The sequence below is a fragment of the Oncorhynchus mykiss genome, chromosome Y (assembly GCF_013265735.2).
Source record: "Oncorhynchus mykiss isolate Arlee chromosome Y, USDA_OmykA_1.1, whole genome shotgun sequence".
Lineage (NCBI taxonomy): Eukaryota > Metazoa > Chordata > Actinopteri > Salmoniformes > Salmonidae > Oncorhynchus > Oncorhynchus mykiss.
Genome location: NC_048593.1, coordinates 42,102,484 through 42,116,866, shown reverse-complemented (window position 1 = coordinate 42,116,866; position 14,383 = coordinate 42,102,484). Strand labels below are relative to the sequence as shown.

Genomic DNA, 14,383 nt, shown 5'->3' with positions numbered 1-14,383 from the left:
AACAAGCATGGGTCTGGTTTCTGTCTTGTTGTTTGTAGTGCTCCGTGTGAGAAACAAGCATGGGTCTGGTTTCTGTCTTGTTGTTTTGTAGTGCTCTGTGTGAGAAACAAGCATGGGTCTGGTTTCTGTCTTGTTGTTTGTAGTGCTCTGTTTGAGAAACAAGCATGGGTCTGGTTTCTGTCTTGTTGTTTGTAGTGCTCTGTGTGAGAAACAAGCATGGGTCTGGTTTCTGTCTTGTTGTTTTGTAGTGCTCTGTGTGAGAAACAAGCATGGGTCTGGTTTCTGTCTTGTTGTTTGTAGTGCTCTGTGTGAGAAACAAGCATGGGTCTGGTTTCTGTCTTGTTGTTTGTAGTGCTCTGTGTGAGAAACAAGCATGGGTCTGGTTTCTGTCTTGTTAATGTTGAGGGAGAGAGAGAGAGAGAGAGAGCACGAGTCTGAACACTCGTAGAAGTAGCCTACCTGGCCTGCTGCGCACAAATGCAGGAACGTGCCCGTTTTGGATGTTTTGATATCTGATTGTAAAAAGCTAAACTTCTGTCAGTTTTTTTTTTCTTTCTTTACCTCACACAGTAAGTCAACAACGTTAAAAAAATATATATATATTTTAATTTTTTACATCCTTTGTGAATGATAGCCTAATAAGTTCCTCAGTAGGTCTATTTTTAAAAAAAATCTCTCCAACAATCTCCCCCTCGATAATCACCAATCCTCGATGTGAAAAGACAAAAATATAATCTGATAATCCCATATATCCAGTGGAAAGCGTCATAAAATACCTTTCCCCTTTGCAACAAACCCAACAAAAAAACCCAGCTGTCTGTGCCAAGCTCACTGGAGCAGGAAACTGAACGTCTGGAAACAGGCTGGTTTTTCTCTACAGACGTCTTCATGGATCCAGTTGATTGATTTGATACAATATTGCACTTCACCAGTGAAGAAGCTCAAGTCAAAAATAGACAACTAAGAAAGGGAGGCAGACGGGCGGAGCAGAGAGACGAACGTTATTGGAAAGAACCAGAATTCATCTTAATAACAATAATGAATAATAATAATTTTTTACATTTTATTTGTCTGCTGTATATGTTAATTAGTTGACAATAAAAAAGTTATTAAGTTATTATTATTATTAAGTTATTATTGTTATTATTATTAAGTTATTATTGTTATTATTATTAATTGAGTAAGTTAAGTTATAAACAAGTTATTGTTATTATTATTATTATTAATTTAGTAAGTTAAGTTATAAACAAGTTATTATTATTATTATTATTAATTTATTAAGTTGTTGTTATTGGCCAACGGCTGCATCTCTGAGTTCTCATTTAGACACTTTTAGCCGTTTAATGATCACGGTGTATCAATGTGTCCAAATGGCTGGTGCTCTCGCATTTTAGTTCAATTTTAACTTTGACATTTAAAAAAATATATATATATTTAATTACCAGTAGGCTACCGGTAATATTACCAGGGGCCCCCCGTTCAGTAGGCTACCGGTAATATTACCAGGGGCCCCCCGTTCAGTAGGCTACCGGTAATGTTACCAGGGCCCCCCATTCAGTAGGCTACCGGTAATGTTACCAGGGCCCCCCGTTCAGTAGGCTACCGGTAATGTTACCAGGGGCCCCCCGTTCAGTAGGCTACCGGTAATATTACCAGGGGCCCCCCGTTCAGTAGGCTACCGGTAATATTACCAGGGGCCCCCCGTTCAGTAGGCTACCGGTAATATTACCAGGGGCCCCCCGTTCAGTAGGCTACCGGTAATGTTACCAGGGCCCCCCATTCAGTAGGCTACCGGTAATGTTACCAGGGCCCCCCGTTCAGTAGGCTACCGGTAATGTTACCAGGGGCCCCCCGTTCAGTAGGCTCCCGGTAATGTTACCAGGGCCCCCCATTCAGTAGGCTACCGGTAATGTTACCAGGGGCCCCCCGTTCAGTAGGCTACCGGTAATGTTACCAGGGCCCCCCATTCAGTAGGCTACCGGTAATTTTACCAGGGGCCCCCTGTTCAGTAGGCTACTCACATTGTAAAGTGGTGGGTAGGCTGATAGCCTGACTACCTGACTACCTGTCTCTCCTGACTACCTGTCTCTCCTGACTACCTGTCTCTCCTGACTACCTGTCTCTCCTGACTACTGTTGTTTTTCTCCCAGTCAATGTGGTCGGCAACAATTTGATGCATCAGCTTCAACAGTTTTTTTATTTTTTAGAGCCAATAGCTGGTGATTACCAGCTAATAGAAACCCTGGTGTGTGTGTGTGTGTGTGTGTGTGTGTGTGTGCGCAGCGTTAACAGACCCTGTTTTAATGTATCCCAATAGAGCTGAATGAATGGTTGGCCACTTGAACAGCCGGTCTCATTGTCAGTACACTGGCCTTTATTATATATACATACCCACCATGACAACGCTTTCTTTCATGTGCTGAGTGTGAGACGTTCTCTTTGGGAAAAAACGCATGTCTATTGAAACACATCTTCTCATCTCGGGCCTTACAGCATCATAATCAGCCTGTGGTTATTGTGTTCTGGATTGGACTAATTATCTGTTCTGTCTCTCTCTGTTCCGTCTCTCTCTGTTCCGTCTCTCTCTGTTCCGTCTCTCTCTGTTCCGTCTCTCTCTGTTCCGTCTCTCTCTGTTCCGTCTCTCTCTGTTCCGTCTCTCTCTGTTCCGTCTCTCTCTGTTCCGTCTCTCTCTGTTCCGTCTCTCTCTGTTCCGTCTCTCTCTGTTCCGTCTCTCTCTGTTCCGTCTCTCTCTGTTCCGTCTCTCTCTGTTCCGTCTCTCTCTGTTCTGTCTCTCTCTGTTCTCTCTCGCTGTTCTCTCTCGCTGTTCTCTCTCGCTGTTCTCTCTCGCTGTTCTCTCTCTCTCTGTTCTCTCGCTGTCCTCTCCTCTCGTCTCGTCTCGTCTCGTCTCGTCTTGTCTCTGTCTCTGTCTGTCTCTCTCTCTCTCTGGTGTAGGACAGATAGTATGCTGAGTAAAGCAGCCACTATGGAGATCCCTATCAACCGTAACGGAGACACGAGGACGCTGGCGGAGGATGACAGCCTTGAACAGGTGAGTCACACACACCCCTTCCATTGACCCCCGGCTGATTTACCAGCTCTTTCTGTCCTACCACAGGAGTGCTGTAGACTGGTCCCAGATCTGTCTGTACTCTTGCCTATTATTCCTTTCTGTCCTACCACAGGAGTGCTGTAGACTGGTCCCAGATCTGTCTGTACTCTTGCCTATTATTCCTTTGCCGTCATTGTCAAGCAGCACAAATATACTGGCACTCAGGATAGACGTGATGCGGGTGACAGTCTCTGTACCCCTTGACTTTTTACACATTTTGTTACGTTACAGACTTATTCTAAAATGGATTAAATCTTTCTTTTTTTCTCTCAATGTACATCACAGTACCCCATAATGACATCACAGTACCCCATAATGACATCACAGTACCCCATAATGACATCACAGTACCCCATAATGACATCACAATACCCCATAAAATGACAAAACAAAAAAATATATTTTTTTTTTACTCAATTCTGTCTCGGGGCTCCACGGACAATTCCTTCAACCTCAAGGCTTGGTTTTTTCTCTGACATGCTCTGTCAACTGTGGGACGTTTTTAGACAGGTGTGTGCCTTTCCAAATCATGTCCAATCAACTGAATTGACCACAGGTGGAGTCCGATCAAGTAGTAGAAACATCTCAAGGATGATCAATGGGAAACAGGATACACCTGAGATCTATTTCAAGTCTCATAGCGAAGGGTCTGAATACTTATTTTTTTGACACATTTTTTCTTTTTTTTACACAAACATTATTATTAACACTAGTTTCTAACCTGTTTTTGCTTTGTCAGTATGGGGTATTGTGTGTCGATGGAGGAGTTTTATTTATTTATCTACACCATTTTAGAATAAGTCTGTAACGTTACAAAAACACGTTATCATCGTGTCCATTTTATTAGGAGCATTATTAGGAGCATTATTAGGGGCATTATTAGGGGCATTATTAGGGGCATTATTAGGAGCATTATTAGGAGCATTATTAGGGGCATTATTAGGAGCATTATTAGGGGCATTATTAGGAGCATTATTAGGTGCATTATTAGGAGCATTATTAGGGGCATTATTAGGAGCATTATTAGGGGCATTATTAGGAGCATTATTAGGGGCATTATTAGGAGCATACGACTGAGTCTTATAGTAAAGTGGAAAAGTTTTCTCTCAGTTCAGTTGGGTTGATCGAGCAGCCCCTGTGTCCGACTGAACGTTCCCTGCTCTGTCACCTGTTGCATTGCCACGGTGTCCATGGGAACGTCTAGTTTTATTAACAGGTGGCGTGACTATTTTAAGGGCCTTCAAGCTAGGCTATGTTTTTTTTTTCGTCTCCGTGGGTGTATGTGAGAAATTGTTTCGGGAGGTATTGCCTAACACATTTTAAGTGTGATAAGAGTCCATTCAGGAATAAGGTTGGACTTGACGATCCTGATAATATATAAAGAAACCATTGGTTTCCGTGTAAAAGAATTGTCAGTGCGAGAAGGTGTGACGTTATTACGCCTGTAAACTATTGAACTTCTAGCCTTGCAGAATGTAAACATGTTCATGAGATCTGCTGTAGCCTCACGGCCCCTAGACTAGAGGTGGAACGAGGTGGGATGGTTGTGTCCGTGTGTAACCGGTTCTGTGTGTTCTAACAGCCCGCCCTAAAGCACACCTTGTTGAGCAAACACAACATAGGTTAACAGGGACTGCAGATCCGGGAGGGAGGCAGGGGGGGGGGGAGGAGGGAGGCAGGGGAGGAGGGAGGCGGGGGGAGGAGGGAGGCAGGGGAGGAGGGAGGCAGGGGGGGAGGGAGGGGCGGGGAGACGGCAGGGGGGGAGGGAAGGAGGCAGGGTGGGAGGGAGGGGCGGGGAGACGGCAGTAGATGGAGAGGGGGAGAGTAGGTTTAAGACCATTAACAGGCTGGTGACTGACAGCCCCGTTGTGTGTTTCAGCAGCACAGAGACAACCTCACGGTCTGGACTGAAAGAGTCTTTCTTTGTTAGCCAGTCCTTCAGTGAAACGCTCCAGACACGCAGACACAGAGACAGACTGTAGGACTACAGTGAAGCTGCATCCCTATTCGGGGCCCGGGGCCCGCTGTTCAAAAGTGTTGTTGTCAATTGGACGCAGTGTATTGAAGGAGGATGTGTTTTTCACCAGGGGTCAAACAGTCAGGGTTATTTATTGTTCATAGCTGAATATTAACAGACGTTGTCATAGCAACAAGGCCTTTTTTTTTCTTTTTTTTTTTCCCCTTCCCGAAAACTGCTGTAACTTTGTCCTTGGAGCGTTAACCTACTCCTGTTGTTCTCTGTTATTACTGGGCTGGTCCTGGCTGCTGGTCCAGGCTGCTGGTCCTGGCTGCTGGTCCTGGCTGCTGGTCCTGGCTGCTGGTCCTGGCTGCTGGTCCAGGCTGCTGGTCCAGGCTGCTGGTCCAGGCTGCTGGTCCAGGCTGCTGGTCCAGGCTGCTGGTCCAGGCTGCTGGTCCAGGCTGCTGGTCCTGGCTGCTGGTCCATGCTGCTGGTCCAGGCTGCTGGTCCAGGCTGCTGGTCCAGGCTGCTGGTCCAGGCTGCTGGTCCAGGCTGCTGGTCCAGGCTGCTGGTCCTGGCTGCTGGTCCAGGCTGCTGGTCCTGGCTGCTGGTCCAGGCTGCTGGTCCAGGCTGCTGGTCCAGGCTGCTGGTCCAGGTTATATTAACCCTGTTAAGAATGTGCATTTGAAACGATGACAGTGTTGGAATACCTTTAGTCATGTAAAAAATATATATATTTTGAGATGTTCGCATGTGAGCGATTTCTGTTGTTTCTGTGATCTTACTGTCGTCGTTCGTCTGTCTGGTGAGCATGTCAGCGAGGTTTTGGAATGGGTCTCTCTACTGTAATCTGCCTAATGTTGCACCGTTTATGGCGTACCGCGGGGAGGGCCGGTCTGTGGCGTGCCGCGGGGGAGGGCCGGTCTGTGGCGTGCCGCGGGGATGGCCGGTCTGTGGCGTGCCGCGGGGAGGGCCGGTCTGTGGCGTGCCGTGGGGAGGGCCGGTCTGTGGCGTGCCGCGGGGAGGGAGGGCCGGTCTGTGGCGTGACGCGGGGACGGAGGGCCGGTCTGTGGCGTGGCGCTGGGACGGAGTGCCGGTCTGTGGCGTGACGCAGGGACGGAGGGCCGGTCTGTGGCGTGACATGAGGAAAGACAATATGGCCGACCGAAAATGGCTTCAAAGCATCTCCATGGCCAAAACTTAGCATCAGCAATCCTGTGTGTGTGTGTGTGTGTGTGTATATATATCATTGTTTAAAATGTTGATTTCCTAGCTTGAGTTCCAGTCTGTTTGGGTTATCACGCCAACTCCATGAGACAATGGCATCTGTAAAGTAAGCAAGAGAGCTAACAGATCTGGGACCAGTTTACTGACTTCCTCACATCACTATATTCTGTAGCCCATCAAGAGAACTAACAGATCTGGGATCAGTTTACTGACTTCCTCACATCACTATATTCTGTAGCCCATCAAGAGAACTAACAGATCTGGGATCAGTTTACTTCCTCACATCACTATATTCTGTAGCCCATCAAGAGAACTAACAGATCTGGGATCAGTTTACTTCTTCACATCACTATATTCTGTAGCCCATCAAGAGAACTAACAGATCTGGGATCAGTTTACTTCCTCACATCACTATATTCTGTAGCCCATCAAGAGAACTAACAGATCTGGGACCAGTTTACTGACTTCCTCACATCACTATATTCTGTAGCCCATCAAGAGAACTAACAGATCTGGGATCAGTTTACTGACTTCCTCACATCATCATCAAGGCCTATTGTTTGGTTTCCTTTTTTGCATCCTGTCGTGATTCAGTTACACATTGTCTTTTTGTTCTGTCTCTTTATTTCTCCCTCCTCCATCTGTGTCCAGGTTGCTAAGCTACAGTGGAGCTTAGATGAGAAGGTAGGCAGTTTCACAATCACCAGGGTGAGAAGGACAACAGTGTGTGTGTGTGTGTGTGTGCGTACTATAGATTCAAGCAATGCCACCTAATGTTTTGTCACGTTGTCTGACTTACTGAATGAAATGGGTCTAGTAGTCATTGCAACAAGCACCAGGCGTAACTTAACATGGCTGCTAGGTTGCACGTGATGACAAAGCATTAGGCAGGTTGACTGAATCTGTGTGTTGTGTTTCTGACCTCCCTCCTCCTCTGCGCTAACTCTGGTCGAAGGTCTGTCAAATCAAATGGAAATGAGGACGTGTCTCAGGGCTCTAGAGGACGTGTCTCAGGGCTCTAGAGGACGTGTCTCAGGGCTCTAGAGGACGTGTCTCAGGGCTCTAGAGGACGTGTCTCAGGGCTCTAGAGGACGTGTCTCAGGGCTCTAGAGGACGTGTCTCAGGGCTCTAGAGGACGTGTCTCAGGGCTCTAGAGGACGTGTCTCAGGGCTCTAGAGGACGTGTCTCAGGGCTCTAGAGGACGTGTCTCAGGGCTCTAGAGGACGTGTCTCAGGGCTCTAGAGGACGTGTCTCAGGGATCTAGAGGACGTGTCTCAGGGCTCTAGAGGACGTGTCTCAGGGCTCTAGAGGACGTGTCTCAGGGCTCTACAGTGCCCCCATTTTTACTTACATATCAACCTAAATATTTTTTATTTTTGTGACCTGTGATTCTTTTTTTATTTTTTATTTATTTTTTTATTTAGGAGCAACTTTGCAACCTAGAGAAATGTTAAACATTCTATATTACCTCATAGTTTTCATTGTGCCCCTACATTTTCCAACTTAAGGGGCACACGGGCTCCTTGTAAAAAAACAAAAACAAGAAAGACCCACTTTATTACAGAATCCTGTGTTAATGAAAATGAATCGTCATTTAGGCTAAAAGAGGGCGACACCATAGAGAATGATAGAGCACTCTTCTTTGTATCCGTCTCATTATGGTGTCTGTTAGAGCACGGGCAGGGCCATTGAGGTCAACTCCATTTTGAAGTACTCACTTTTTTGTTCTTCTACTATTTCTATGAGTTGGTAAACAAACTGAAAATGTGCGTACTGCCCCCTGGAGGGTGTTGCCTGAACAGGAATGAAGGTTGGTGATTTACTGCCCCCTGGAGGGTGTTGTCTGAACAGGTATAAAGGATGGTGATTTACTGCCCCCTAGAGGGTGTTGTCTAAACAGGTATAAAGGATGGTGATTTACTGCCCCCTGGAGGGTGTTGTCTGAACAGGAATGAAGGTTGGTGATTTACTGCCCCCTGGAGGGTGTTGTCTGAACAGGTATAAAGACAAGGTTGGTGATTTACTGCCCCCTGGAGGGTGTTGCCTGAACAGGAATGAAGGTTGGTGATTTACTGCCCCCTGGAGGGTGTTGCCTGAACAGGAATGAAGGTTGGTGATTTACTGCCCCCTGGAGGGTGTTGTCTGAACAGGTATAAAGACAAGGTTGGTGATTTACTGCCCCCTGGAGGGTGTTGCCTGAACAGGAATGAAGGTTGGTGATTTACTGCCCCCTGGAGGGTGTTGTCTGAACAGGTTTAAAGACAAGGTTGGTGATTTACTGCCCCCTGGAGGGTGTTGTCTGAACAGGTTTAAAGACAAGGTTGGTGATTTACTGCCCCCTGGAGGGTGTTGTCTGAACAGGTTTAACGGGTGGTGATTTACTGCCCCCAGGAGGGTGTTGTCTGAACAGGTTTAAAGGATGGTGATTTACTGCCCACTGGAGGGTGTTGTCTGAACAGGTTTAAAGACAAGGTTGGTGATTTACTGCCCCCTGGAGGGTGTTGTCTGAACAGGTATAAAGGTTGGTGATTTACTGCCCCCTGGAGGGTGTTGTCTGAACAGGTATAACGAACGGGTGGTGATTTACTGCCCCCTGGAGGGTGTTGTCTGAACAGGTATAAAGACAAGGTTGGTGATTTACTGCCCCCTGGAGGGTGTTGTCTGAACAGGAATGAAGGTTGGTGATTTACTGCCCCCTGGAGGGTGTTGTCTGAACAGGTATAAAGGTTGGTGATTTACTGCCCCCTGGAGGGTGTTGTCTGAACAGGTATAAAGGTTGGTGATTTACTGCCCCCTGGAGGGTGTTGTCTGAACAGGTATAACGAACGGGTGGTGATTGACTGCCCCCTGGAGGGTGTTGTCTGAACAGGTATAAAGACAAGGTTGGTGATTTACTGCCCCCTGGAGGGTGTTGTCTGAACAGGAATGAAGGTTGGTGATTTACTGCCCCCTAGAGGGTGTTGTCTGAACAGGTTTAAAGACAAGGTTGCTGATTGACTGCCCCCTGGAGGGTGTTGTCTGAACAGGAATGAAGGTTGGTGATTTACTGCCCCCTGGAGGGTGTTGTCTGAACAGGAATGAAGGTTGGTGATTTACTGGCCCCTGGAGGGTGTTGTCTGAACAGGTTTAAAGACAAGGTTGGTGATTTACTGCCCCCTGGAGGGTGTTGTCTGAACAGGTTTAAAGACAAGGTTGGTGATTTACTGCCCCCTGGAGGGTGTTGTCTGAACAGGTTTAACGGGTGGTGATTTACTGCCCCCAGGAGGGTGTTGTCTGAACAGGTTTAAAGGATGGTGATTTACTGCCCCCTGGAGGGTGTTGTCTGAACAGGTTTAAAGACAAGGTTGCTGATTGACTGCCCCCTGGAGGGTGTTGTCTGAACTGGTTTAAAGACAAGGTTGGTGATTTACTGCCCCCTGGAGGGTGTTGTCTGAACAGGTATAAAGGTTGGTGATTTACTGCCCCCTGGAGGGTGTTGTCTGAACAGGTATAAAGACAAGGTTGGTGATTTACTGCCCCCTGGAGGGTGTTGCCTGAACAGGAATGAAGGTTGGTGATTTACTGCCCCCTGGAGGGTGTTGCCTGAACAGGAATGAAGGTTGGTGATTTACTGCCCCCTGGAGGGTGTTGTCTGAACAGGTATAAAGACAAGGTTGGTGATTTACTGCCCCCTGGAGGGTGTTGCCTGAACAGGAATGAAGGTTGGTGATTTACTGCCCCCTGGAGGGTGTTGTCTGAACAGGTTTAAAGACAAGGTTGGTGATTTACTGCCCCCTGGAGGGTGTTGTCTGAACAGGTTTAAAGACAAGGTTGGTGATTTACTGCCCCCTGGAGGGTGTTGTCTGAACAGGTTTAACGGGTGGTGATTTACTGCCCCCAGGAGGGTGTTGTCTGAACAGGTTTAAAGGATGGTGATTTACTGCCCCCTGGAGGGTGTTGTCTGAACAGGTTTAAAGACAAGGTTGCTGATTGACTGCCCCCTGGAGGGTGTTTTCTGAACTGGTTTAAAGACAAGGTTGGTGATTTACTGCCCCCTGGAGGGTGTTGTCTGAACAGGTATAAAGACAAGGTTGGTGATTTACTGCCCCCTGGAGGGTGTTGTCTGAACAGGAATGAAGGTTGGTGATTTACTGCCCCCTGGAGGGTGTTGTCTGAACAGGTATAAAGGTTGGTGATTTACTGCCCCCTGGAGGGTGTTGTCTGAACAGGTATAAAGGTTGGTGATTTACTGCCCCCTGGAGGGTGTTGTCTGAACAGGTATAACGGTGATTGACTGCCCCCTGGAGGGTGTTGTCTGAACAGGTATAAAGACAAGGTTGGTGATTTACTGCCCCCTGGAGGGTGTTGTCTGAACAGGAATGAAGGTTGGTGATTTACTGCCCCCTAGAGGGTGTTGTCTGAACAGGTATAAAGACAAGGTTGGTGATTTACTGCCCCCTGGAGGGTGTTGTCTGAACAGGAATGAAGGTTGGTGATTTACTGCCCCCTGGAGGGTGTTGTCTGAACAGGAATGAAGGTTGGTGATTTACTGGCCCCTGGAGGGTGTTGTCTGAACAGGTTTAAAGGATGGTGATTTACTGCCCCCTGGAGGGTGTTGTCTGAACAGGAATGAAGGTTGGTGATTTACTGCCCCCTGGAGGGTGTTGTCTGAACAGGTATAAAGGTTGGTGATTTACTGGTCCCTGGAGGGTGTTGTCTGAACAGGAATGAAGGTTGGTGATTTACTGCCCCCTGGAGGGTGTTGTCTGAACAGGAATGAAGGTTGGTGATTTACTGCCCCCTGGAGGGTGTTGTCTGAACAGGAATGAAGGTTGGTCATTTACTGCCCCCTGGAGGGTGTTGTCTGAACAGGAATGAAGGTTGGTGATTTACTGCCCCCTGGAGGGTGTTGTCTGAACAGGAATGAAGGTTGGTGATTTACTGCCCCCTGGAGGGTGTTGTCTGAACAGGAATGAAGGTTGGTGATTTACTGCCCCCTGGAGGGTGTTGTCTGAACAGGTATAAAGGATGGTGATTTACTGCCCCCTGGAGGGTGTTGTCTGAACAGGTATAAAGGATGGTGATTTACTGCCCCCTGGAGGGTGTTGTCTGAACAGGAATGAAGGTTGGTGATTTACTGCCCCCTGGAGGGTGTTGTCTGAACAGGTTTAAAGACAAGGTTGGTGATTTACTGCCCCCTGGAGGGTGTTGTCTGAACAGGTATAAAGGTTGGTGATTTACTGCCCCCTGGAGGGTGTTGTCTGAACCGGAATGAAGGTTGGTGATTTACTGCCCCCTGGAGGGTGTTGTCTGAACAGGTATAAAGGATGGTGATTTACTGCTCCCTGGAGGGTGTTGTCTGAACAGGAATGAAGGTTGGCTATTTACTGCCCCCTGGAGGGTGTTGTCTGAACAGGTATAAAGGTTGGTGATTTACTGCCCCCTGGAGGGTGTTGTCTGAACAGGTATAAAGGTTGGTGATTTACTGCCCCCTGGAGGGTGTTGTCTGAACCGGAATGAAGGTTGGTGATTTACTGCCCCCTGGAGGGTGTTGTCTGAACAGGTATAAAGGATGGTGATTTACTGCCCCCTGGAGGGTGTTGTCTGAACAGGAATGAAGGTTGGTGATTTACTGCCCCCTGGAGGGTGTTGTCTGAACAGGTTTAAAGACAAGGTTGGTGATTTACTGCCCCCTGGAGGGTGTTGTCTGAACAGGAATGAAGGTTGGTGATTTACTGCCCCCTGGAGGGTGTTGTCTGAACAGGTTTAAAGACAAGGTTGGTGATTTACTGCCCCCTGGAGGGTGTTGTCTGAACAGGTTTAAAGACAAGGTTGGTGATTTACTGCCCCCTGGAGGGTGTTGTCTGAACAGGAATGAAGGTTGGTGATTTACTGCCCCCTGGAGGGTGTTGTCTGAACAGGTTTAACGGGTGGTGATTTACTGCTCCCTGGAGGGTGTTGTCTGAACAGGTTTAACGGGTGGTGATTTACTGCCCCCTGGAGGGTGTTGTCTGAACAGGTTTAACGGGTGGTGATTTACTGCCCCCTGGAGGGTGTTGTCTGAACAGGTTTAACGGGTGGTGATTTACTGCTCCCTGGAGGGTGTTGTCTAAACAGGTTTAACGGGTGGTGATTTACTGCTCCCTGGAGGGTGTTGTCTAAACAGGTTTAACGGGTGGTGATTTACTGCCCCCTGGAGGGTGTTGTCTGAACAGGTTTAACGGGTGGTGATTTACTGCCCCCTGGAGGGTGTTGTCTGAACAGGAATCAAGGTTGGTGATTTACTGCCCCCTGGAGGGTGTTGTCTGAACAGGTATAAAGGTTGGTGATTTACTGCCCCCTGGAGGGTGTTGTCTGAACAGGTTTAAAGGTTGGTGATTTACTGCCCCCTGGAGGGTGTTGTCTGAACAGGTATAAAGGTTGGTGATTTACTGCCCCCTGGAGGGTGTTGTCTGAACAGGTTTAAAGGATGGTGATTTACTGCCCCCTGGAGGGTGTTGTCTGAACAGGTATAAAGGATGGTGATTTACTGCCCCCTGGAGGGTGTTGTCTGAACAGGTATAAAGGATGGTGATTTACTGCCCCCTGGAGGGTGTTGTCTGAACAGGTATAAAGGATGGTGATTTACTGCCCCCTGGAGGGTGTTGTCTGAACAGGTATAAAGGATGGTGATTTACTGCCCCCTGGAGGGTGTTGTCTGAACAGGTATAAAGGATGGTGATTTACTGCCCCCTGGAGGGTGTTGTCTGAACAGGTATAAAGGTTGGTGATTTACTGCCCCCTGGAGGGTGTTGTCTGAACAGGTTTAAAGGATGGTGATTTACTGCCCCCTGGAGGGTGTTGTCTGAACAGGTATAAAGGTTGGTGATTTACTGCCCCCTGGAGGGTGTTGTCTGAACAGGTATAAAGGTTGGTGATTTACTGCCCCCTGGAGGGTGTTGTCCGAACAGGTTTAAAGGATAGTGATTTACTGCCCCCTGGAGGGTGTTGTCTGAACAGGTGTAAAGGATGGTGATTTACTGCCCCCTGGAGGGTGTTGTCTGAACAGGTATAAAGGATGGTGATTTACTGCCCCCTGGAGGGTGTTGTCTGAACAGGTATAAAGGATGGTGATTTACTGCCCCCTGGATGGTGTTGTCTGAACAGGTATAAAGGATGGTGATTTACTGCCCCCTGGAGGGTGTTGTCTGAACAGGTATAAAGGATGGTGATTTACTGCCCCCTGGAGGGTGTTGTCTGAACAGGTATAAAGGATGGTGATTTACTGCCCCCTGGAGGGTGTTGTCTGAACAGGTATAAAGGTTGGTGATTTACTGCCCCCTGGAGGGTGTTGTCTGAACAGGTATAAAGGATGGTGATTTACTGCCCCCTGGAGGGTGTTGTCTGAACAGGTATAAAGGATGGTGATTTACTGCCCCCTGGAGGGTGTTGTCTGAACAGGTATAAAGGATAGTGATTTACTGCCCCCTGGAGGGTGTTGTCTGAACAGGTATAAAGGATGGTGATTTACTGCCCCCTGGAGGGTGTTGTCTGAACAGGTATAAAGGATGGTGATTTACTGCCCCCTGGAGGGTGTTGTCTGAACAGGTATAAAGGATGGTGATTTACTGCCCCCTGGAGGGTGTTGTCTGAACAGGTATAAAGGATGGTGATTTACTGCCCCCTGGAGGGTGTTGTCTGAACAGGTATAAAGGATGGTGATTTATTGCCCCCTGGAGGGTGTTGTCTGAACAGGTATAAAGGATGGTGATTTACTGCCCCCTGGAGGGTGTTGTCTGAACAGGTATAAAGGATGGTGATTTACTGCCCCCTGGAGGGTGTTGTCTGAACAGGTATAAAGGTTGGTGATTTACTGCCCCCTGGAGGGTGTTGTCTGAACAGGTTTAAAGGATGGTGATTTACTGCCCCCTGGAGGGTGTTGTCTGAACAGGTAAAAAGGTTGGTGATTTACTGCCCCCTGGAGGGTGTTGTCTGAACAGGTTTAAAGGATGGTGATTTACTGCCCCCTGGAGGGTGTTGTCTGAACAGGTATAAAGGTTGGTGATTTACTGCCCCCTGGAGGGTGTTGTCTGAACAGGAATGAAGGTTGGTGATTTACTGCCCCCTGGAGG

At 47.8% G+C, this 14,383-nt stretch overlaps 1 protein-coding gene across 6 annotated transcripts in view; it reads left to right on the top strand.

Moving 5' to 3' along the window:
- The window catches only part of arfip2b (ADP-ribosylation factor interacting protein 2b), a 58,421-nt gene that overhangs the window by 19,086 nt on the left and 24,952 nt on the right, over positions 1 to 14,383 (top strand). For 2 of the 6 annotated variants that reach the window (XM_036967451.1, XM_036967455.1), the window contains exons 2-3: positions 2,953 to 3,049; positions 6,945 to 6,977. In XM_036967451.1, the coding sequence (XP_036823346.1) occupies positions 2,963 to 3,049; positions 6,945 to 6,977 (120 nt within the window). In that variant the 5' untranslated portion in view covers positions 2,953 to 2,962. Of the gene's footprint in view, positions 1 to 2,952; positions 3,050 to 6,944; positions 7,002 to 14,383 lie in introns of all 6 variants that reach the window. The other 4 variants (XM_036967453.1, XM_036967450.1, XM_036967454.1 and 1 more) reach the window with 2 other exon arrangements.